General features: G+C 54.3%; 4 protein-coding genes across 4 annotated transcripts; 1 reads left to right on the top strand and 3 right to left on the bottom strand.

The window, feature by feature from the left end:
* Positions 1 to 106: 106 nt before the first annotated feature.
* On the bottom strand, positions 107 to 1,834 carry SMAC4_08403 (uncharacterized protein; the record flags this gene model as incomplete). Its single annotated transcript, XM_003344875.1, has 1 exon — positions 107 to 1,834. The coding sequence occupies one exon, from the start codon at positions 1,832 to 1,834 to the stop codon at positions 107 to 109; it is 1,728 nt and encodes a 575-aa protein (XP_003344923.1).
* Positions 1,835 to 5,411: 3,577 nt separating this feature from the next.
* SMAC4_08402 (uncharacterized protein) lies at positions 5,412 to 5,777 on the bottom strand (the record flags this gene model as incomplete). Its single annotated transcript, XM_003344874.1, has 2 exons — positions 5,412 to 5,690; positions 5,754 to 5,777. 2 exons carry the CDS (start codon positions 5,775 to 5,777, stop codon positions 5,412 to 5,414), a joined length of 303 nt encoding a protein of 100 aa, XP_003344922.1.
* A 1,637-nt stretch (positions 5,778 to 7,414) lies between these two features.
* SMAC4_08401 (uncharacterized protein) lies at positions 7,415 to 12,033 on the top strand. The gene is made up of 2 exons (XM_024655942.2): positions 7,415 to 7,968; positions 8,053 to 12,033. The coding sequence occupies exons 1-2, from the start codon at positions 7,612 to 7,614 to the stop codon at positions 11,647 to 11,649; spliced, it is 3,954 nt and encodes a 1,317-aa protein (XP_024511735.1). The 5' UTR covers positions 7,415 to 7,611; the 3' UTR covers positions 11,650 to 12,033.
* Positions 12,034 to 14,922: 2,889 nt separating this feature from the next.
* Positions 14,923 to 18,186, bottom strand: SMAC4_08399 (uncharacterized protein). The gene is made up of 5 exons (XM_003344871.2): positions 17,779 to 18,186; positions 17,275 to 17,695; positions 16,438 to 17,040; positions 15,832 to 16,323; positions 14,923 to 15,787 (listed from the first exon to the last, which is right to left on the bottom strand). Exons 2-5 carry the CDS (start codon positions 17,599 to 17,601, stop codon positions 15,593 to 15,595), a joined length of 1,617 nt encoding a protein of 538 aa, XP_003344919.2. The 5' UTR covers positions 17,602 to 17,695; positions 17,779 to 18,186; the 3' UTR covers positions 14,923 to 15,592.
* Between the last annotated feature and the right edge of the window lie 1,626 nt (positions 18,187 to 19,812).

The following is a 19,812-nucleotide window of genomic DNA, read 5'->3' as shown; positions in this document are numbered from 1 at the left end:
TTTGGTGTTGTTAGTAGTTTTGCGGGCAACCTAGCGTTAACACTAACACTTGGTGCCAAGACTTTTTGTTGCAGGAGGAAGATGTGGTGGTCACCAATTAGTCGGGTCATCGCACTGGTCTACCATCTGTTGCATGGAGCTTAGCCCAGTGCAAGGGAGCAGCTGATGGTTTGGGGAGGGGCTTTGGTTTCCCAGAGGGCATGGTATTTTCGACGCTGGAGGGCTTGTGGTTGGCCTGTTGCATGGCTGGTGCTGTTGGGAGATTGTCCTTGGGTTTATGACAAGCTTTGGTATGGGGCATGTCGTTGTTCACCTTGAAGGACCTGTTGTCGCGCCTTCTGGGTCCCTTGTTGGATTGGCGGTGCATGTTGTCCACCGGGGAAATCTCTTTGCTTGCCCATCTGACAGACTTTTTGGCCTGGGGCTTGGGCTTTCGGTTGCCGACAACGGTCCACTCGCTTCCCTCAGCCTTTGTGGTGGATTGGGAAGAGCTACGCTCACTTTCGGTGCTGGTGGGTTGTGAGTTGCTCGTCTGTGCTGAGGGCAGTTCGACATGGTCCTTCTCCTTGACAGGTTCTGCGCAATCGCCAGCGGTCGACCAGGTCTTGGTTGACCTCCAGCCCAAGGAATCGGCGGCGGACGACCACGTCTTGGTTGACTTCTCGCCCCCGGAGGATGACGTCCAGGTCGAGTAATCCCAAGTCCAGCCCGATGACCATGGGGTGTTGACCTCTTCAACCTCCTCTGCCGGCTTGCGCAAAGCGTCAGCCCAGGTGCTTGGCTTCGACGTGTTGGCGTTTCTGACAGAGGTAGAAGCGATACCCCATTCGATCTCCGCCATTGCACTTTCGTGCACGACGACAGTCTCGGGCTCCTCCTCCTCCTCCGGATCCTCGACATCCTGTGGCTTCTCTCCCGGTGGAAGAATTGGGCGAAGCTTCTGGTTTGTCTTCAAGATCTCGTCGCCGATCCATGAGAGGTCGACGGCGTCCAGCGACCCACCGTATGGACCACTCCACATTCTCCACTCCTCCTCGGTGATAACCATGCACCGAAGAAGGGCAACAAGCTGAGCGAAGGTGTCGTTTGTGGCGTTATGTAGCACGCCCATGTTACCGGGGTTTGTCGCGCGAACCCCAAGGCTTGCAAAGACCTTTCCAGCGGCGGTCTTAGCCTGTCCGAATTTAGAGCGAAAAGCCTTAAACTTCTGGAAGTCCCACTGCAGGGCTCCCCACCGGCCGACCTCGTATCCCATGTCGTGGAACCACTGCACTTCCATTCTCGCATCCCAGTAAAGCACAATCACCACACGGTGCTGGTCTGCCTGGATTTCCTCTTCGGTGAGATTTTTGGTCGAGAGATCTTTCAGAAGACGGTCGAGATCCGAGATTGCTTCGTCATGGGTCCGGAATTGGGACTCCGCAACCATGCAGTGATACGGCATAGCCGTATGTGGCACTCCGAGCCTTTTGTGGTGCGATGCGTCACACGTCTCTTCGGTAAAGTTGCGCCAACGGTTGATGATGATGTGTTGGCTGACAATGCCTTTCGAGATGCTGGATAATTGCTCGGTAGAAGAGTCCCTATCGTAGGTGAAATGGTTCTTCCGGTTGTCGATGTACGAGACACCAACCTCTGAGACTTTTTCATGCGTCTCTAGCCCCTCGGCGTACCGGCCACTGCGATGGTCGATGCCTTCGAGATCGATTGCTACGAGTATGGCGTCCTTGAGCCATGACTGGAAAATAGCCATGTCAACGTACTCCTTGGACTTGAAGGGTGGTTCCTGGGCAGAAAAAGTAGGCTTCTTGGAGGAGGAGGGACTGTGAGACATATTGGCGAGAGTGTGGGTAAAGGTAGACTAGGTAAGGTGGCTCAGGTGCTTGATGCTGAGATGGACTGTAGTTGAAGATTGGTGTCAGTGAACTTAACGGAGGTTGTCATGGACGGTCGACGAAGCCATCAATTTACGTTGGTTGTAGATGTAGATTGGTGCTTGAGGAGGTGGGTATAAATAGGTGGTATGGAGGGTCGGAGGTGCAGAATATTTCGGATTTTCTGGTGGTGGGCCGCATGCCCTGCAAGCTGAAGGGATGTATTGCTGTGCAAGTGAAGTGAAGGAAGGCTTCACAATCGACCATTGAGTAAGGTACGGCTAGAAGTAGGGACCAAGGGTTACCGTGAAGGGGAGACCCCACTGATGAACCTTGAGTGGACATCAAGTTGAAACAAACGGAACTGCAGCAGGCCCTCCTGTGGCAGAAAAATGAAGGTCCGGCTAGTGACTGTGCAGCTCATGGAAAGAGATGATAGAACAGTGTACGACGTTGCATTTGGCCTCGGTCTGATTCTCGTCATCAGTTCACAGAGGTGCCGTAGTTGATCCCGACCAAAATGTGACCACAATTAGGTGAGTGGAGGATTCCTTCCAACCAGCGAGGGGTTGTCATCTTGTGAACCAGGGAAGGTTGAGATCTCGTCCAGTTGTTCAAGCCCAGGCTGCCTCGCCATTTTGATCCAGCGCCTGGTTCTTTATGATTTGCAGGAGTCGGACTGAGAAGTAGGGCTTTAAGTCAACGGTATTGTGAGTTGTTAGAGTGAATAGAATGCAGCTGCAGCCAATATTAGTAATCAAGCAACCCAGCGGCAGTTTTGAAACCTCTTCGAGGGTTGGCAAGGGTTCGACCATCATTCCTTCGTCCCTTTCCTGTGGCCTTTCTTCCCCCACTCAAGTAGCCAGTCCTAGGATAAGAACGCGAGGAGCTAAAGTAGCGAAAATCCATCCAAGTTTGACTTTTCGAGCCGCAGGAAGAAACATCCCGGGGGACAGAATGGATGAAGAAACTTCAATTTGATCACATTGACCGCGCATTCAATACACGTTGTTTGATGAAAATAGAGAGAGAGGAGACGTAGCTCCATGTGCAAGTACCCCTACCGAATCCTTTTTCCATGGGTATTTAAGATGGTATCTTGGCCTTGGCTTGACGTGCAGAGGGCATAGCTAACGGGCTGCGGACGGTCTGTTATGGTTTGGCTTGTACTTGTCTTTCAAGGCTGCATTGTAGTGGAGGATCTGGTGGTTAAACCCACTGGGCCCTCCTCCACCCACCAATTTCCATTGTCCGCCCTTCTGGCATACATTGTCATCGAGCTTTTAAACCTCGAGGAACGGACCAAGGCAATTCCGCCCACGAGCTAGCAATGCGTCTCTTCAGCCAATTGGCCCGTACATCAGGATGATTTCCAGCACGAGAAAAAAATCAGAAGGGAAAGGAGGGCTCTGGGCCCGACATCAAAAACATCCCTGGGCGGTTGACCTGTTTTTTTCTCGTTGCTGGCGTGACGACAGCATGCCGAGTGTCCGAATGGAAATTGCGGGCAAGGCCATCCGGATCAAGCACATAGGTGGTTTGAACCAATAGAAATATAAACAAGCACGGAGTATTGATGATGTGCATATATGCTGGACTACATCATTAGAGCCATACCCGGCTTACAGTCCTGTTCTCAGTCTGCGCCTTTTGATTCAGGTCGCACCGGATCTGTACTTGCAAAGGGGAGCATCCCAAACCGAGTCCGGAAGAGGAAATCAAGTAAACAAAGCCACTGTGTTCCGATTCCAGTCTCGAGTCTCGACATGATCCTGGAACGTTTGTTAGCATGGATCCCTGGGACAAAAGACAATGTCGACAGCTTGAGACCAAACCGATTATACCGATTCCAGGAATTGGGCCGAGGGTCGAACAGCGGTTGGAACCTGTACCATATACGACTCCCCACAGGAGGGTTCGGACTGCCTCGACTTGGGGGGCCTGCCCTGCACTGTCATGAGTGCTTCTCGGAGCTGTGGTGTTGGGCGTTCTAATTTTAGTTGCATGAAAAAGGTAGAAATTAAAGTGGTGATCGGACTTGAGAAGAAAGACGCAGGAGAAATTGCACCTGCCCGGCCTGCACCCAGGACTGCGTGGAAGGCGTCAGGAACTCAGGAAGGAGCTTGGGTGCGCCTACTGCATGAACTGACCGTGAAGAAACAGCGGGATGTCTGCACTAACAGCAACGTGGCGCAAAGTAGGTAGCTCCATTTGCTGTAAGCGGCGTCCCATCCGCTACTGGTACACGACGTTTGTTAAGCTGTGAAGTGCCCCTTTCGCCGTGACCATCTAACGACAAGTCGTCCATCGACATCATTCTTTCCCCGTTCAACTCTTCGTCAGGCTCGCAACCCCCCCCCCCCCCCCGCCTCTTCCCAGAAGTCGAGACCAGCTTACTTCGTCAACAATCGATCGTCCATTCCCCCTCGTCAAGGGACCGCAGCTAAGTTGACGACAAGAACCATGATCCGAAAGTGACCTGGTATACGAACGATTTAAATTCCCCGGCGCAAGTGCTCAATTCCTCGATTGTCCCTTGTGATACATCCAACTGCTAGGCCCCATAACACCGTCAAAGACGTCTTCTCGTCTGGCCACGACCGGCTTCCAACCGGCCCTCGACCGCCACCGATAACCCATGCTCCGAAAACACACTTGTTCTTGGCTCCGGCCTCCTTGATAACAGGGCTGAGAAAGGGGCTGTGGGGGGAATGTGCAAAGAATGTGGCATGGTTCATAAATGAGAAACTGGGCCAGATGACATCAGGGCGACGATAGCTGTTAGGAGAGGTAGGTGGGAAATATATGGGGCAAAGCGGACAATTATCAAGCAAGGCTAATGATCATTCCGCGGTGAATAGAAGACCGCCATCTCTGTATGTTTGCGCTTATACTCAACCGATGTCTCGGTGCCCAAGATAGTGTTCCTCTTCATGTATGCCAGGAAGTTGCAAACCACAGTATCTAAACCGAACAACATTCATTTAACGATTTGCCGCCCATGGCTTTCCTTCCGTGGCCGCACCGCGATGTATGCCCAGTACTGCCGATATTTAAGCCATCACTGTCCAAACTTCAAAGCAAAGCCAACCGAGAATCACAGAAAACACCCCGCACACGAGGCCCCCTCCCAGTTCGGATCTAGCCTCTGATTGTACTCCACAAGCTCCGGATCAACCCAATCCAGCTTCACCTGATGTTCCTCCGAAAGGAAGGTACAGTCCGTCATATACTCCGTCCACGCCTCCTCCCCGCTATACAGCAAGTACAGAAACGCTGCCAGCATCGCAAACCATCGTTCCCTGCAGTATGCCCACACGCTAGGACTCCCAGCGGGCTGAGCAAGTTGTAGGCGGAATCGGTCGTCTCCGCGTTCCGCTTGGCTTGCTGGAGATTATGCCACTTCTGAAGATCCCACAGCTCAATGTTTGTCCTTTCGGGGTCGGGGTACTCGTGGACGGGGATCTGGATTCCCCACTGGGACATGATCCTGACCTCTAACCTGGCGTCCCAAAACAGGAGGACGACGGGCCGTCGCTAGCCTAGGGCAATTTCGTCGGCGGTCAGGCAGCGGGTGGGTAGGCGGTTGAGGATGCCCTGCAGCTTGTTGCGGATCTGAAGGGAGGTTCTGATGCGAGAGCGGGCAAAGACGCCGTCGTAGGGGTGGGCGACGTGATAGACTATTTTACCGGCTTTGCCAGGCCAAGTGGTGTGCATGAAGGCGTTGCACGTCAAGGGGGTGGTCTTGCGCCAGCGGGCAGCGATGTAGTGCCGGGCATGGATCCTTTGGTGTCTTTCCTCGATCGTGGTGCCCGACTACAGGCGGTTTGCGTATTGGGCATCTGGGAGTTTTGGGAGTACAGGGGGTACTGGAAGTACTGGGACTGAGACTTTCGGGCACATCTGGATTTTTTATTGGCGATTGTCAGCTGGGGTTCCGGACGCTGTTCTGTTAAAGGGAGATGAGCCTACCTTGGGTCTCCTCGACTTCGAAAGGTTTGGGGAGCGGAGGGTAGCAAAGCTGTTTTCCCATGGCGAAAAAAAAGAAACTCGTAACCGTGTTGATAGAAATACTTTTGGGTCGAGATGGACAGATGACCCGGTCTCACTGAGAGGCCAAAGAGTGGCTGAGTAGGTTAGGACAATGAAACTGAAAGATGATGAGAGATAGAGGACCCAATGAGACATAGGAAAAATGAAGTTGTCTAGGAGCAAATGACGGGAGCTCTTTTCACTGCCTCGGACATGTTAACATCCTGCAGCTAGCGAGCTTTCATTCGGCAGGTGCCATCGGAAAGCCGAAAGAAGTCTTGAATGGCAATTGTGCTCTTCATACCCGTCGCACCTTCCTCGTCAAGAAGTTCCGCTGGTTGATGCCGGTGTCAATTTTGCCTCCCAAATGAGCATTATGCCCACTGACGAAATCATCATGGTCTCAACACCGCAAGCGTCTCGTTAGCATGCTTCAGTCGAAGCCCCATACCCATGAAATCCCCATCATGGGGCGTCCACTTCATTTAGCTAGAACCACTTGGATACGAAGAGTAAGTTGTCGTTTGGGGAGGGATGGGAATAAACCAGGGTGGCTTTTCCTAACTCTTACGCCGTCTCGAGAGAGTTAAGGGACAGACTGATACGGGCCTTGGGTGCTTGGCTTAAGTGTCCGCGCTCAGTCACAAGAACTTCCTCGCCTTCCTGTGACGCGCCCATCAGAAGTGACTGTAAAAAACAAACAGAAAAACACCACTATCAAACCTAAGAGTCAGAGGTAGGCTCATTGCTTAGCCTCTAGCGAACACGACTTCCGGGGCTGTGGAAATTCACATCCGCTCCTGACACAGACCTGTTCTCTTGCAGGACAACGGTATGTGACTGATGAGTGATTAGCCAGGCCCTCCAGAGATTGATAAATGGACGTAGGTGACAATCAAGGTGCTAGGATGGTCAGACAGTAGATGCGTGATCCTGGACAGCTTGAATCCAGTGGCAGATGGGATGGCAAACTCGGGAAGGGTAAAGAGGGATAAAGGAATATGAATGTGAGATATGGACGGGTGGTATACGGAGATACCCAAACTACAGGGTACTCAGAGCAAAGAACAGGGTAGGCAGGATTCGGCCCCAAAAGTACATAGTGCCTGTGAGGAATCTCTTCGCCGGCGATGTTTGGAAAGCGAAACGCACGAACAGGAATGAGATGTCGTTGGACTCTTCGCGGGCCTCTGGGTCTCGGCCGGCAAAACATGGTGGCTCATGGCGCGCACCTGCCTGCCGGGATAATGGTGCACGAGCCTCCTACACGTGTATGGTCCAAGCTCGCATCAAGCTGAAGAGCGACGGTCCACTTGGAAGTGGACTGCTGCGTTTCGGGGCAAAAAGTCCACTGAAAGGGTGGCGTTGGTTACGTCGCCAGCGGACGCGCAGCGCTGAGGTGCTGAAGCCAACAGAAAGCGCTAGTCCTGTCTGGATCTTGGCTCGGACTGGCCAAGTCGTTTTGGTGGGAAAAAGTGTCCCAGGCGAACGAGAATGTGTCCAGTTCCAGTTTCGGAGACAAACACCAGCAACGCCAACGTCGACCAGAGCAACAACCTACACCCGAGTAACCGACACCTTCGAGAGTCGACTACTCCTACCATCACCAACATAACATACGAACGCGTCGACTACATTTCCAAAGACACCCGTTCGATGCCGTCTCTATAGTCGACAACCACCACACCCCCGTCGAACCGCTATCATGGCGCCGCTCGTCGACAACGCGCAGATCCAGTCTGCCGAGTTGTTGAGGCCGCTGCCTTTCTACCTCCACGCCTACGTCTGGCCCTTTGCCATCATCTGGCCCATCTTCTTCCGCTACTACCTCGATCAAGACCTCTATGAAAAGCACATCAACGGCCAGGAATGGACCTTTGTCTGGTCCGGCACCATCGTCACCGTCCAGGCCCTGGTCTGGCTCTGCACCCACTGGAACATCAACCTTCGTGCCGCTTTCACCGCGAAGAAGGCCCGCTCCGTTCAAGATGCCCAGCTGATCAAGGTCATCCCCATTGCTAACGCTGGCATCTCCGATATCTGCCCCATTGTGCGCGATACTGTTAGTTTGCCCCCCCTTATCAAGCTATCCCAAGATAGAAAGAGAGAAGATGACCGAATGCTAACCAACCCAACCACCTCACAGGCCGGAGGCAAGACCAACACCTCGTTCCTCTTCCAGAAGCGCCGATTCCTCTACAATACCGAGACCAACTCTTTCAGCACCCTTACGTACAAGATCGATGAAGAGCCCAAGCCCAAGCTCGAAACCTTCCAAAAGTCCAAGGGCATCACGACCGCCTCGGAGCTCGACCGCCTGGAGCAGCACTATGGCACCAACACGTTCGACATCCCCGTCCCTACCTTCACTGAGCTCTTCAAGGAACACGCCGTCGCCCCCTTCTTCGTCTTCCAGGTCTTCTGCGTCGGTCTGTGGATGCTGGACGAATACTGGTACTACTCGCTCTTCACCCTGTTCATGCTCGTCGTTTTCGAGAGCACCGTTGTCTGGCAGCGCCAGCGCACCCTTAACGAATTCCGCAGCATGAGCATCAAGCCCTACGAGATCTACGTCTACCGCCTCGGCAAGTGGACCGAGACCACGAGCGACAAGCTCCTCCCCGGTGATCTTGTCTCGGTTACCCGTACGAAGGAGGACAGCGGTGTTGCTTGCGACATGATCCTGGTCGAAGGAACCGCCATCGTCAACGAGGCCATGCTTTCCGGCGAGAGTACCCCTCTGTTGAAGGATTCCATCCAGCTCCGTCCCGGTGATGCTCAGATCGACACCGAGGGTCTTGATAAGAACGCTTTCCTGTGGGGCGGCACCAAGGTCCTTCAGATCACCCACGGTAACCCCGACGAGGAGAAGCCGAAGCTTGCCTCTGGTGTTCCTACTCCTCCCGATAATGGCGCCATGGCTATCGTCACCAAGACTGGTTTCGAGACTTCCCAGGGTAGCTTGGTTCGCACCATGATCTACTCGACCGAGCGCGTCTCCGCCAACAACGTTGAGGCCCTGTTCTTCATTCTGTTCCTCCTGATCTTCGCCGTTGCCGCTTCTTGGTACGTCTGGGATGAGGGTGTTCGCAAGGACCGCAAGCGCTCCAAGCTTCTGCTCGACTGCGTCTTGATCGTCACCAGTGTCGTTCCCCCTGAGCTGCCCATGGAGCTTAGCTTGGCTGTCAACACCAGTTTGTCTGCCCTTGCCAAGTACGCCATCTTCTGCACCGAGCCCTTCAGAATTCCCTTCGCTGGCCGTATCGACGTCGCCTGCTTCGATAAGACCGGTACCCTGACTGGCGAGGATCTCGTTGTTGAGGGCATTGCTGGTCTTGGCCTCGGCCATTCTGGCACCGACACCCCGCGCGAGTCCGATGGTGCTCACAGCCACATGACCCCTGTTGACGAGGCCGGTTTGGAGACTACTCTTGTTTTGGCCACCGCCCACGCTCTTGTTAGGCTCGATGAGGGAGACATTGTTGGTGATCCCATGGAGAAGGCGACCCTTACTGCCCTCGGCTGGTCTCTTGGCCAAAACGATATGCTCAAGACCAGGCCCGGCGCCAAGAGTACCGTCAATGGCAACGTCCAGGTCAAGCGCCGCTTCCAGTTCTCCAGTGCCCTGAAGCGTCAGAGCTCCGTCGCCACTATCAACGCTACCGATTCCAAGACCGGACAGAAGCTCAGAGGCACATTCGTTGCCGTCAAGGGCGCGCCCGAGACGATCATGAAGATGCTGGTTACCATCCCCAAGGACTACGAAGAGACCTACAAGTACTTTACTCGCCGCGGTTCCCGTGTTCTGGCTCTCGCCTACAAGCAACTGACTACCGAAAACGAGCTGGGTTCCAGCAAGATCAACGACCTTAAGCGCGAGAACGTTGAGGCTGACCTCACCTTTGCCGGTTTCCTTGTCCTCCAGTGCCCTCTCAAGGAGGATGCCAAGCAGGCCGTCCAGATGCTCAACGAGAGCAGCCACCGTGTCGTCATGATCACCGGAGATAACCCGCTTACCGCTGTCCACGTCGCCCGCGAGGTCGAGATCGTTGATCGTGATGTTCTCATCCTGGATTCCCCTGAGCACAGCGCCCACGGCGAGGAGAAGCTCATCTGGCGCAGTGTCGATGACAAGGTCAACATCGAGGTTGACCCTACCAAGCCCATTGACCCTGAGATCATCAAGACCAAGGATCTATGTGTTACCGGTTACGCTTTGGCCAAGTTCAAGGGAGAGGTCGGCTGGAAGACTCTGCTCCGCTACACCTGGGTCTACGCTCGTGTGTCGCCCAAGCAGAAGGAAGACATTCTGCTCGGTCTCAAGGATATGGGTTACTACACTCTCATGGCTGGTGACGGCACCAACGATGTCGGCGCTCTCAAGCAGGCTCACATTGGTGTTGCTCTCCTCAACGGCACTCAGGAAGATCTTATTCGCATCGCCGAACACGCCCGTAACAACAAGATCAAGGACATGTACCAGAAGCAGGTTGATCTCATGAAGCGCTGGGGCCAACCCGCTCCCCCGGTTCCCGCTCTCATTGCTCACCTCTACCCGCCTGGACCTTCTAACCCCCACTACCAGGTTGCCATGGAGCGCGAGGCTGCTAAGAAGGGTGTTACCGTCGAGAAGCTTGCCAAGTCCCTCCACCACAATGCTCCTGTCGAGACCATCACCTCCCCCGGCGCCCAGGCTCTCATCAACCAGGACCCCAAGCAGAGACAGCAGGCTGCCGCCGCCCAGAAGGCGTCCACCTTTGCTGACAAGCTTACCTCTGGTATGATGGACATGGACATGGATGACGACGAGCCTCCCACGCTTAAGCTTGGTGATGCCTCCGTCGCTGCCCCTTTCACTTCGAAGCTCCGCAACGTTATCGCCATTCCCAACATCATCCGTCAAGGCCGCTGCACTCTGGTTGCCACCATCCAGATGTATAAGATCCTTGCCCTTAACTGTCTCATCAGCGCTTACAGCTTGTCTGTCCTCTACCTGGAGGGTATCAAGTTCGGTGATGGCCAGATCACCATCAGCGGTATGCTCATGAGCGTCTGCTTCCTGTCCATCTCGCGCGCCAAGTCGGTCGAGGGTCTCTCCAAGGAGCGTCCCCAGCCCAACATCTTCAACTTTTACATCATCGGCTCCATTCTCGGCCAGTTCGCCGTGCACGTGGTCACGCTCATCTACATTGCCCGGTTCTGCGACCAGATCGCGCCTCGCTCCGAGAGCGTCGACCTCGAGGCCGAGTTCTCTCCTTCGCTGCTCAACTCTGCTGTCTACCTTCTCCAGCTCATCCAGCAGATCTCCACCTTCGCCGTCAACTACCAAGGCCGCCCCTTCCGCGAGTCTATCTCTGAGAACAAGGGCATGTTCTACGGTATTATCGGTGTCACGGCCATTGCTTTCGCTTGCTCTACTGAGATGGTGCCCGAGCTCAACGAGCAGATGAAGCTCGTGCCCTTCACGGATGAGTTCAAGTGGACGATGACTATTGTCATGATCTTGGATTACGTGGCCTGCTGGCTCATTGAGATTGTCTTCAAGTACCTGTTCAGCGACCTCAAGGCCCGCGACATTGCCGTGCGCCGTGAGGATCAGTTGGAGAGGGAGAAGATCCGCAGGGCCGAGGAGGTCAAGAAGCTTGAGGAGGAGAAGAGGAAGAAGGAGGAGGAAGAGGAGAAGGCCAGGATGGAGAAGGTGGCCGAGTTTGAGAGGCGGTTGCGGGCGAGAATGGGGGCATAGTTGTGTCGTGGTCATGATGTGGCAATCTTGATGAACGTTATGACTTGACTACATGAGAGAGAAAAAAATGGGGTGAGTGAAACTGAACTGGATATGTTTTATACTATTTAAACTACATCTTTATAATTGGGGGAGTTGTGATAGAATTGGTGGTGTACAATACAGATACAATGATAGATTATGATGTGGGTTGATGATGGTTCTGACAATATCCCGCTTGCTGGTTCTTTTGATCCCAAACTGTTGATTGTCCAATTGACCACGACAAGCTGACATCCTGAAAATTATCGAGGCTCTTCGGGATGAACTGGCCCTTTTACCCGGATGCAACATGTGATTGACTTGTTGTTGGCTGGTTGGCGTTGTTAACAAAGGAGTGCACAGACCATGCAGCTGTGTCCATGTCCTTCTGTTGTTGTCTTCGGCGACAAGTGACATCGAGATGTGCTGTCATTGCTGCCTGAGGCTTTTAAGTCTAGTGGACTTTGGCCTCCACAGCGCACAAGCTGGCAGGGCGGGGTATCCCCAGCCGACCATTCCGAAATGTGACCGGCTTGCGCTAAACCGGATTGGGCGGGGCCAGGAACGAGACAATTCGTTGCACAGCTTCAACAACATTTCGCGCGCGCCCGAGATTCCAACTTTCTTCTTTCTTCTCTTTCTCTCTCCCCCAACCGTCGTTACACATTCCGTCTCGTCGTCCAACCCATAGCAATCATGTTCGCTCCCAGAATCCAGACCCGTGCCTTTTCGGCCTCTGCCCGCCAGGTATGTTTTATTCGCTAGAAGCCATGAGTAATTATCATGTCATAGCTCTTGTCCAAGCTCCTGCAAGAAGATGAAGCGCAACACCAGCCAAGCAGCCATGCTAATATTGTTATAAACAACAGCTCTCCAAGGTCGCCGTCCTCGGTGCCGCCGGTGGCATTGGCCAGCCCCTCTCCCTCCTCCTCAAGCTCAACCCCAGAGTCACCGAGCTTGCTCTCTACGATATCCGCGGCGCCCCCGGTGTCGGTGCTGATCTCTCCCACATCAACACCAAGAGCACCGTCAAGGGCTACGAGCCCACCGCCTCCGGCCTCGCCGATGCCCTCAAGGGCTCCGAGATTGTCCTCATCCCCGCCGGTGTCCCCCGCAAGCCCGGCATGACCCGTGACGACCTCTTCAACACCAACGCCTCCATCGTCCGCGACCTCGCCAAGGCCTGCGCCGAGTCCTGCCCCGAGGCCAACATCCTCGTCATCTCCAACCCCGTCAACTCCACCGTCCCCATCGTCTCCGAGATCTTCAAGAAGGCCGGCGTCTACAACCCCAAGCGCCTCTTCGGTGTCACCACCCTCGACGTCGTCCGCGCCTCCCGCTTCGTCGCCGAGATCAAGAACACCGACCCCAAGAACGAGAACATCACCGTCGTCGGCGGCCACTCCGGTGTCACCATCGTTCCCCTCTTCTCCCAGAGCAACCACCCCGACCTTTCCTCCAACGACCAGCTCGTCCACCGCGTCCAGTTCGGCGGTGACGAGGTCGTCAAGGCCAAGGACGGTGCCGGTTCCGCCACCCTCTCCATGGCCATGGCCGGTGCCCGCATGGCCGAGTCCCTCCTCCGCGCCGCTCAGGGCGAGAAGGGCGTCACTGAGCCCACCTTTGTCGAGTCTCCCCTCTACAAGGACCAGGGCATCGACTTCTTCTCCTCCAAGGTCGAGCTCGGCCCCAACGGTGTCGAGAAGATCCTCCCCGTCGGCCCCGTCGACGAGATCGAGCAGAAGCTCATTGATGCTTGCCTTGTCGACCTCAAGAAGAACATCCAGAAGGGCAAGGACTTCGTCGCTGCCAACCCTGGCAAATAAGTGCATTTCTCTAGCTTAGAGGGATGAACTGAAAGCGAGCGCACATGATTCCACTCTCTGCGACATCTACGATACTCTACTTGGTGGTTTCACGACATTCACATGCAATGTGCAAATCAACGCCTTGGAACTTCTCGTAGTTCTCACACTCAGAGATGGGAAAGAGTGCAATCGTTGTCGGACATGACGGAAATAGGTGGAGTTAGTTTCAACCAAGCGGCCATGACGGAAGAGAGTGGAGTTTGGGACAACAAATGTACTTGTGTTATTATCGATATCCATCATCGGGGTTTTCTTGGCGTAAAAGAACGCTGAGAGGGCCTCAAGCATCAAAAAAGTTTGTGGCCTTTGGTTGAAAGCTTGCTCTCTGCTTCGTTCTCCTAGTATTAATGTATAAATATCATGACCTTGAACGATCGAATGTCTATTCTGTGCCGCGATCCTTTCTCCTTGTCCTCTATCCGCTCGCTGCCTTCAACTGCTCAAGCTACCAGGGACTACGTCCTCAATGATGGCGTTGTCCCTGGCTGCAGCGAGCTACATTCCCATCACACCCAGGCCTGCCTAGCTGAGAAACCCATGGAAGCCAGGCGGACCACCGGAGTCCGGAGATAGCGGAATGATGACGATGATGTTCAAGTGGATATCATCTTCTAATTATACCCACCTCCATACAGTACCCGTACCCATCACTACCCGCTGCTCCCGAGACGCCGAGCGAACGGTCGAACGGCCAGGCCCGCTGCCGGGCTGAACGGAACAAATGCTGCCGCCAGGCCCGCAGCTGGAGGAGTGGAGGAGAGGATGTCAGGGGGATCCATCAGAGATGCCGGCGGCAACTCATAGTTAGGGGGAAAGCAAGATTAAGGTATCAACACCATCAACACCATGGACTCAACTGAGAAACACTTTTGATTATGGAGGGATTGGTAGGTAAGATGCATCCTCGGACCATCGCCCATCACCCATATTCCCGCTTCATAAACGAAACATTTTTTTCTTTCTAAATAGCGCCCCCTATTTGCAAATGGTATCGTACATTCTCTATTGACATTAGAGAACCCCTTTCAGATCCAACCTCAAACCTGCATCTGCCCGTGGCACTGTGGCACGCCGTCTTCTTATCGCTATTCCATCTTACATGATCACCATCACTGAAGTATCTCAGTTGCTGCCTCGCTGTCTTGCTGCCGCTACCACCCTTTGGGGTTTGTGCAACCGCCATCACAAACTGGCAAACAAGTCTTACTCTTATCCCATATGAGCTCACACCCACCCACCAGGTGCTCTTACACCAAAGGACAAGTCCACCCACTCTTTTTCGCACCACCATCCCCTTTGCTTTGTTCAATCGCCAGTCCACATCTACCACCGCTCAACCCCCATCGCCATTCCCTTCCCATCAACAAAAGCCTAGGTAGACCGTTCAAGGCCCTCCAGTCATGACAGCAACAACCTCCACAGTCTGGCCATCAATCACCACTTCTTGACCAGGCACCACGGTTCCCCACACCTCACTATTCTTCAGCGCTTCGAGGTCTTTCTCCGTGGGGTTAGCCATGTCCTTGTCTTTTTCCGGATTCACATGCTCATCCTTTGGGCCAGCACGGGAAGGGGAGGAGGAAGTGACCGCATCGTAAACGGTGACAAAGCTTGTTGTGTAAGATACACTCGCGGGTGTGTTGGCGGTAGTGATGGAGGTGTTCTGGACTGTGATTAAGGTGGTTATGATTGCCAGTGGGGTGTTGGAGCTAGCGTCGATGACTGATGAACCACCACCGGAACCCCCAGAGACTGCAGAGAGGGGGACCACATCCGAGCCTGGAGTGGTGCTAGATTGTGGCTTCGTGACAGGTATCGCGGTTGGCGGCTGCTGCGGTGCCGAAGACCACGGCGGGTGCGGCGATTTGGTCTTGGACCAGTAGTCCTCGGATTCGGACGGGTGGTGTAAATCTCCAGCTAGGTGAGACTTTACCTTCGGAGGTGAAGCGGGAACCAACACCGCCATCACCATTTCCTCCTTATTCCCAGCTTGACCGGCGGAGAGGGTAAGCAGGGAGGTCACAACACTTGCCCCTAAGCCCGCAGTCTTTGCCTTAGCAGCCGACGCCGACGGGGTCGAAGAAGCAGAAGCGGGAACCAGCACCGCCATTGCCGTTGCTTCCTTGTTGCCAACTTGGCCGGCGGCGAGGGGGAGGAGGGAGGTTAGCACGCTTGCCTTGTCCCCAGCCGTAGTCTTCACCGGGACCACAGCCGCCGAGGGGGTCGAAGAAGCAGCAGCAACTGAAGAGCTCGAAGCCTCGGCAGCCACAGGAGCAGGAGAGTCAGAGTGTACACCCTCAGCAGGCACCAAAACACTCAACACCATCTCCTCTTTGTTGCCGACCTGTCCAGGCAGGATGTTAACCACACTCGTCATCACCCCCTCCCTCTTTTCCTCCCCAGAACCCTTCTCCCTATCCACCACGGGAACCCTAACTCCCGGAGCAGGAGTCGGTAGCGGACTAGGACTAACAGACACAGGCACCAAAATACTAACAGTTGTCTCCTTATGCTCCCCCAACTGCCCCGGCAGTAACGTCAACAAACTGGTCGACACACTCCTGTCAACCTCACCAGCTTCCAGGAAAGAAGGAGGAGGTAAAGCCCGAGGCTGATCAGTAGCCTGCGGCAAATCATCAACCACCTCAAACTTCGAAGTCCACAGGGCGGTATTGGTTTTGGTTACGGCGTAGGTGCGCACGATGGAGGTGTGGAAGGTGCCGACTGTGTAGGTGTGCACGATAGGGACGGGAATGACTTCCTGGTCGGGGTCTTCTTCTGATTTCTGTTGGTGAGATGGATGTGGGTGAGGGTTGCGGCTGGGCTAGGACTGGGGGCTTTTTGGGGTTGGTGAGGGGACTGTGGGTAAGTTCCCTGTGGGATTGTGTATGGAACTTACCTGCTGTGCGACCTGCGGACTCGCACTCGGACTCGGAGCAGAAGCAGAAGCGGGAGCGGGAGCAGGAGCGGGAGCAGGAGCGGGAGCAGGAGCAGGAGCCGGATCCGGAGGCGGTTGCGCTCGCTGTTCCGGATTGGGTTCCGGCTCCAGAGCAGGAGTGGGCGTCTGCGGAGTAGGCGTCGGAGGCAGTGGAGGCGGCGGAAGATCCTTAACCAGCGTCTTCACCAAAGCCGCATACTTGCCACTGGGCCGGAGCTCATCGGGGTTATCGGCGTTGAAGTAGAAGTTGTCTGTCATGTCCCGCATGTTATGAGGTGCGTCCTCAAGGCCTGGACGGAGGTTGATGCTGCCGGTGTCGGAGCGGGTGGAGGGGATCTGGCCTGGAAGGATAGGCTGCTGTTGTTGTTGTTGTCGCTCCTGTTGGGCGGGAGCCGGAGAATTATTGGAAGCGCCCTCGGTGACGACGACGACTTCGGTGACCATGGCGGGTACGGTGATGATGACAGGGGCAGGGGTGATGATGGGGGTGGAGGAGGTGGTGTTTGAAGCCGTCGAGGTGCTGAGCACAGGGACAGGGACGACGTTGGGGGTTGGGGACGATTGCTGTTAGGGATGGTTTGTTAGTTGAATTAATCTTAGGGGTAGATAAGGGGTGTGGGTTTTTTCGGAGACGGGACGGGGACGGGGAACGGGGAACGGATAACAGGTTACGGGGACTGAGAGGTAGACAAGAGGAGGGTAAAGGGTGCGGGGGGGATGGAGAGCGCAGAATGGGAGGGATCCCCCACGAAAAGAAAAACAAAGAAACGAAGGAAAAAGGAAAGCAAGTTAACTCACATCAACAGCCGTCAGCGTGACGAACGACGTCAAGACCTCGATATTCTCAACGTCCCTCTTCCCAAGTTTCCCAAGTCCAATCCCCGGCCCGAAATCCAAAGGATTAGACTTGGTAGGCAACGTCGGAGCAGGAAGCCCGTTCCAGTTCGTAACCCTCCACTCCTTACCTCTACTCCTAACCTCCATTCTCTCCATGTTCCCCCTCTTAGGCAGCCTGGCTGCCCTAGCCTTAGGTCCAGGCCCAACCTGTTCCCACGGATTCCAAGTCTTGTAATCCTCCGTGTAGTTCAACGGCGCCTTGCCACCACCAGACTTGTGCACAGTCATGGTGACAACGGCAGGACCTTCGACCTTGGTGATTGTCCTGGGAACAGAAGGGGGAGCAGGAGCTGGAGCAGCCTCCGCCCCGACGGTCACGGTCCTTGTCTTCGGGGCCGGAGGCAGAGGGGGAAAAAGAGGAGGGGGAAAAAGAGGGGGAGGAGCAGGAGCAGGAGCAGGACCAACCTGGACGGTCACAATCGGAGCAGGAACAGTAACAGGAACAGGAATAACCTCGAGCGTCACGATCGGAGCAGCAGGAGGAGGATCGTGGACAATCTGAGTAGAGGTAATCCTAATCATGAGTGGAGGAGGACCGTCAACGACCCTCATTTCCTCAACGACGTCGACGGAGGTCACCGTGCGCGAGATGACCTTTCGGGTATTGCTCGGGCTCTGGCTCTGGCTGTGGGTCTGGATGGTGGTCAAGGTGGTTTTCTTGATTTCGATCACCTCCATGTCTTCCTCGATTAGCGTGCGGGTGGAGGTTTTCTGAGCGGCGCGGGGGGCGGCCTTGTTGAGGCCATTTGGGGCGGCGAGGACAGCGGGGGAAAGAAGGAGGATGTAGACGAGGAGGAGGTAGATGTTAAACATCTTGATGGATAGGTATCACGGTGATACCGTGATGAATGAAGAATGACCAGTTGGATATGAACCGAGAAATTGTGGTCAAGGAGAAAGTCAGAGGAATAAGGAAGAGGAACGATGGTTCTCTTTTTGAGGGGTGGCCGTTGGGAAGGAAAAATGTTTGTGGCTCGGGCAGGTCGGCGACCGGCCGGCTCGAACATACATGTAGGGTTTCGGCCAGGGCTTCCAGTCCTTCGTCTTCAATGTGGCTTCAACTTGACCTTGCTTCGTGGCATCTTCCATCCGCATGTCCTGCCTGGATTTGGCTACATCAGATCGTGCGTTCTGGGTGGCGACATTTCGAACTCGATATGCAGGAACAAGGCATGCACATGAAGGCCACACCTTGGCCGGACGATATCCTCCTTGGGCTACCAAGGTTGGAGTTGCTTCCGCATGATGATGGATATTGGGTGTGCCTACGCAGCAACACTAGGCATCATAAAAAGTCCCCTCCATTCCAGAAGAATTACGACTTCGAGTGTTCACCGATGGGACATAATGAACGTCTAGGAAAGTTTCATGATTAGGTTGCGATGGACCATTGCTGGAACAGAAAAACCCGTGATAAATCATCTTGGTCATAGAGAGGTCCTGAAGTCCAACTTTCAGGGTTAATCTCCTTGCTCAAGTCGAGTCGACGAGTCATAACCCCCGTCCCGGAGAGCTGGTCTCGTAACCGCTCGCTGCTGCATCATAGACACGCTGCGCTGTAAGGGCATCATAATACTGCTAGCAAGAAGAAAAGTCTCATCTGCAGGCAGAAGATTGAACGAGTTTTGGGGGAAGTCCGAGTGCCATACATGCAGAAACTTGATGTCGACAAAGCACCCAGGCAAGTAGTAACAAACAAACACAGGCCAGCTGGTCAATAATGGCCCTTTGCAGTTTCAACAGGCGGCCAGTGTCAAAGGCCTATGCACATGCAGCCATGCATCCTCTGGGTCACTGGGTGTCGGAAAACCAGTGTCAAGTTGTCAACCCAAATCAAGTTATCGCCGTTGTCTGCGAACATCACCGAGTTATTTCCTTGTCAACAGTCAATCTCAACGACAAAGACTTCTCACCGAATCATGAACGAAACTGAACTGAATCTCTTCTTTTGTTCGCGGAAGAAGATTTCTTCTTCATGCCACAGGGCATCACAAATTCTTGTTCTTCCAGTCCGAGAAAAGAACGAAAAAAGGAAAAAAAAAGAAAAGCAAATGATACAATGTCGAAGAAGATAAAGACCCGCCTCCCTGATACCCCATTTCCCTCACTTCATGCCGAAACTTGTTTCCTCCGCTCCGTCACCCTCCCATCTTCTCAGTCAGATCCTGACGACAGCCTAACTATGTAGCCCCCTTTTCGGGCTGCTCAACCCCAGCGCTGGGAACAAATCAAATCGGTGGTCCGATTTGATTTAATTTGACTTGGTTTGTTGCCCGCGCTGGTTAACCCTCCTACAAGCCTTCAACTTCGAATTACAAACCGTGCAATAACACAAGCCATCCTCATGGCACCCGCAATCATACGGCTTTTTGGCCACCATCCAAGCCCCAGCCGCTGCCATCCCGTTTTCCCATCGTCATCCTCTTGGACTTCTCACAT

Source organism: Sordaria macrospora, chromosome 3 (genome assembly GCF_033870435.1).
Source record: "Sordaria macrospora chromosome 3, complete sequence".
Taxonomy (NCBI): domain Eukaryota; kingdom Fungi; phylum Ascomycota; class Sordariomycetes; order Sordariales; family Sordariaceae; genus Sordaria; species Sordaria macrospora.
The sequence above is the reverse complement of the archived record's forward strand: the minus strand, read 5'-3'. Positions and strand labels throughout refer to the sequence as shown.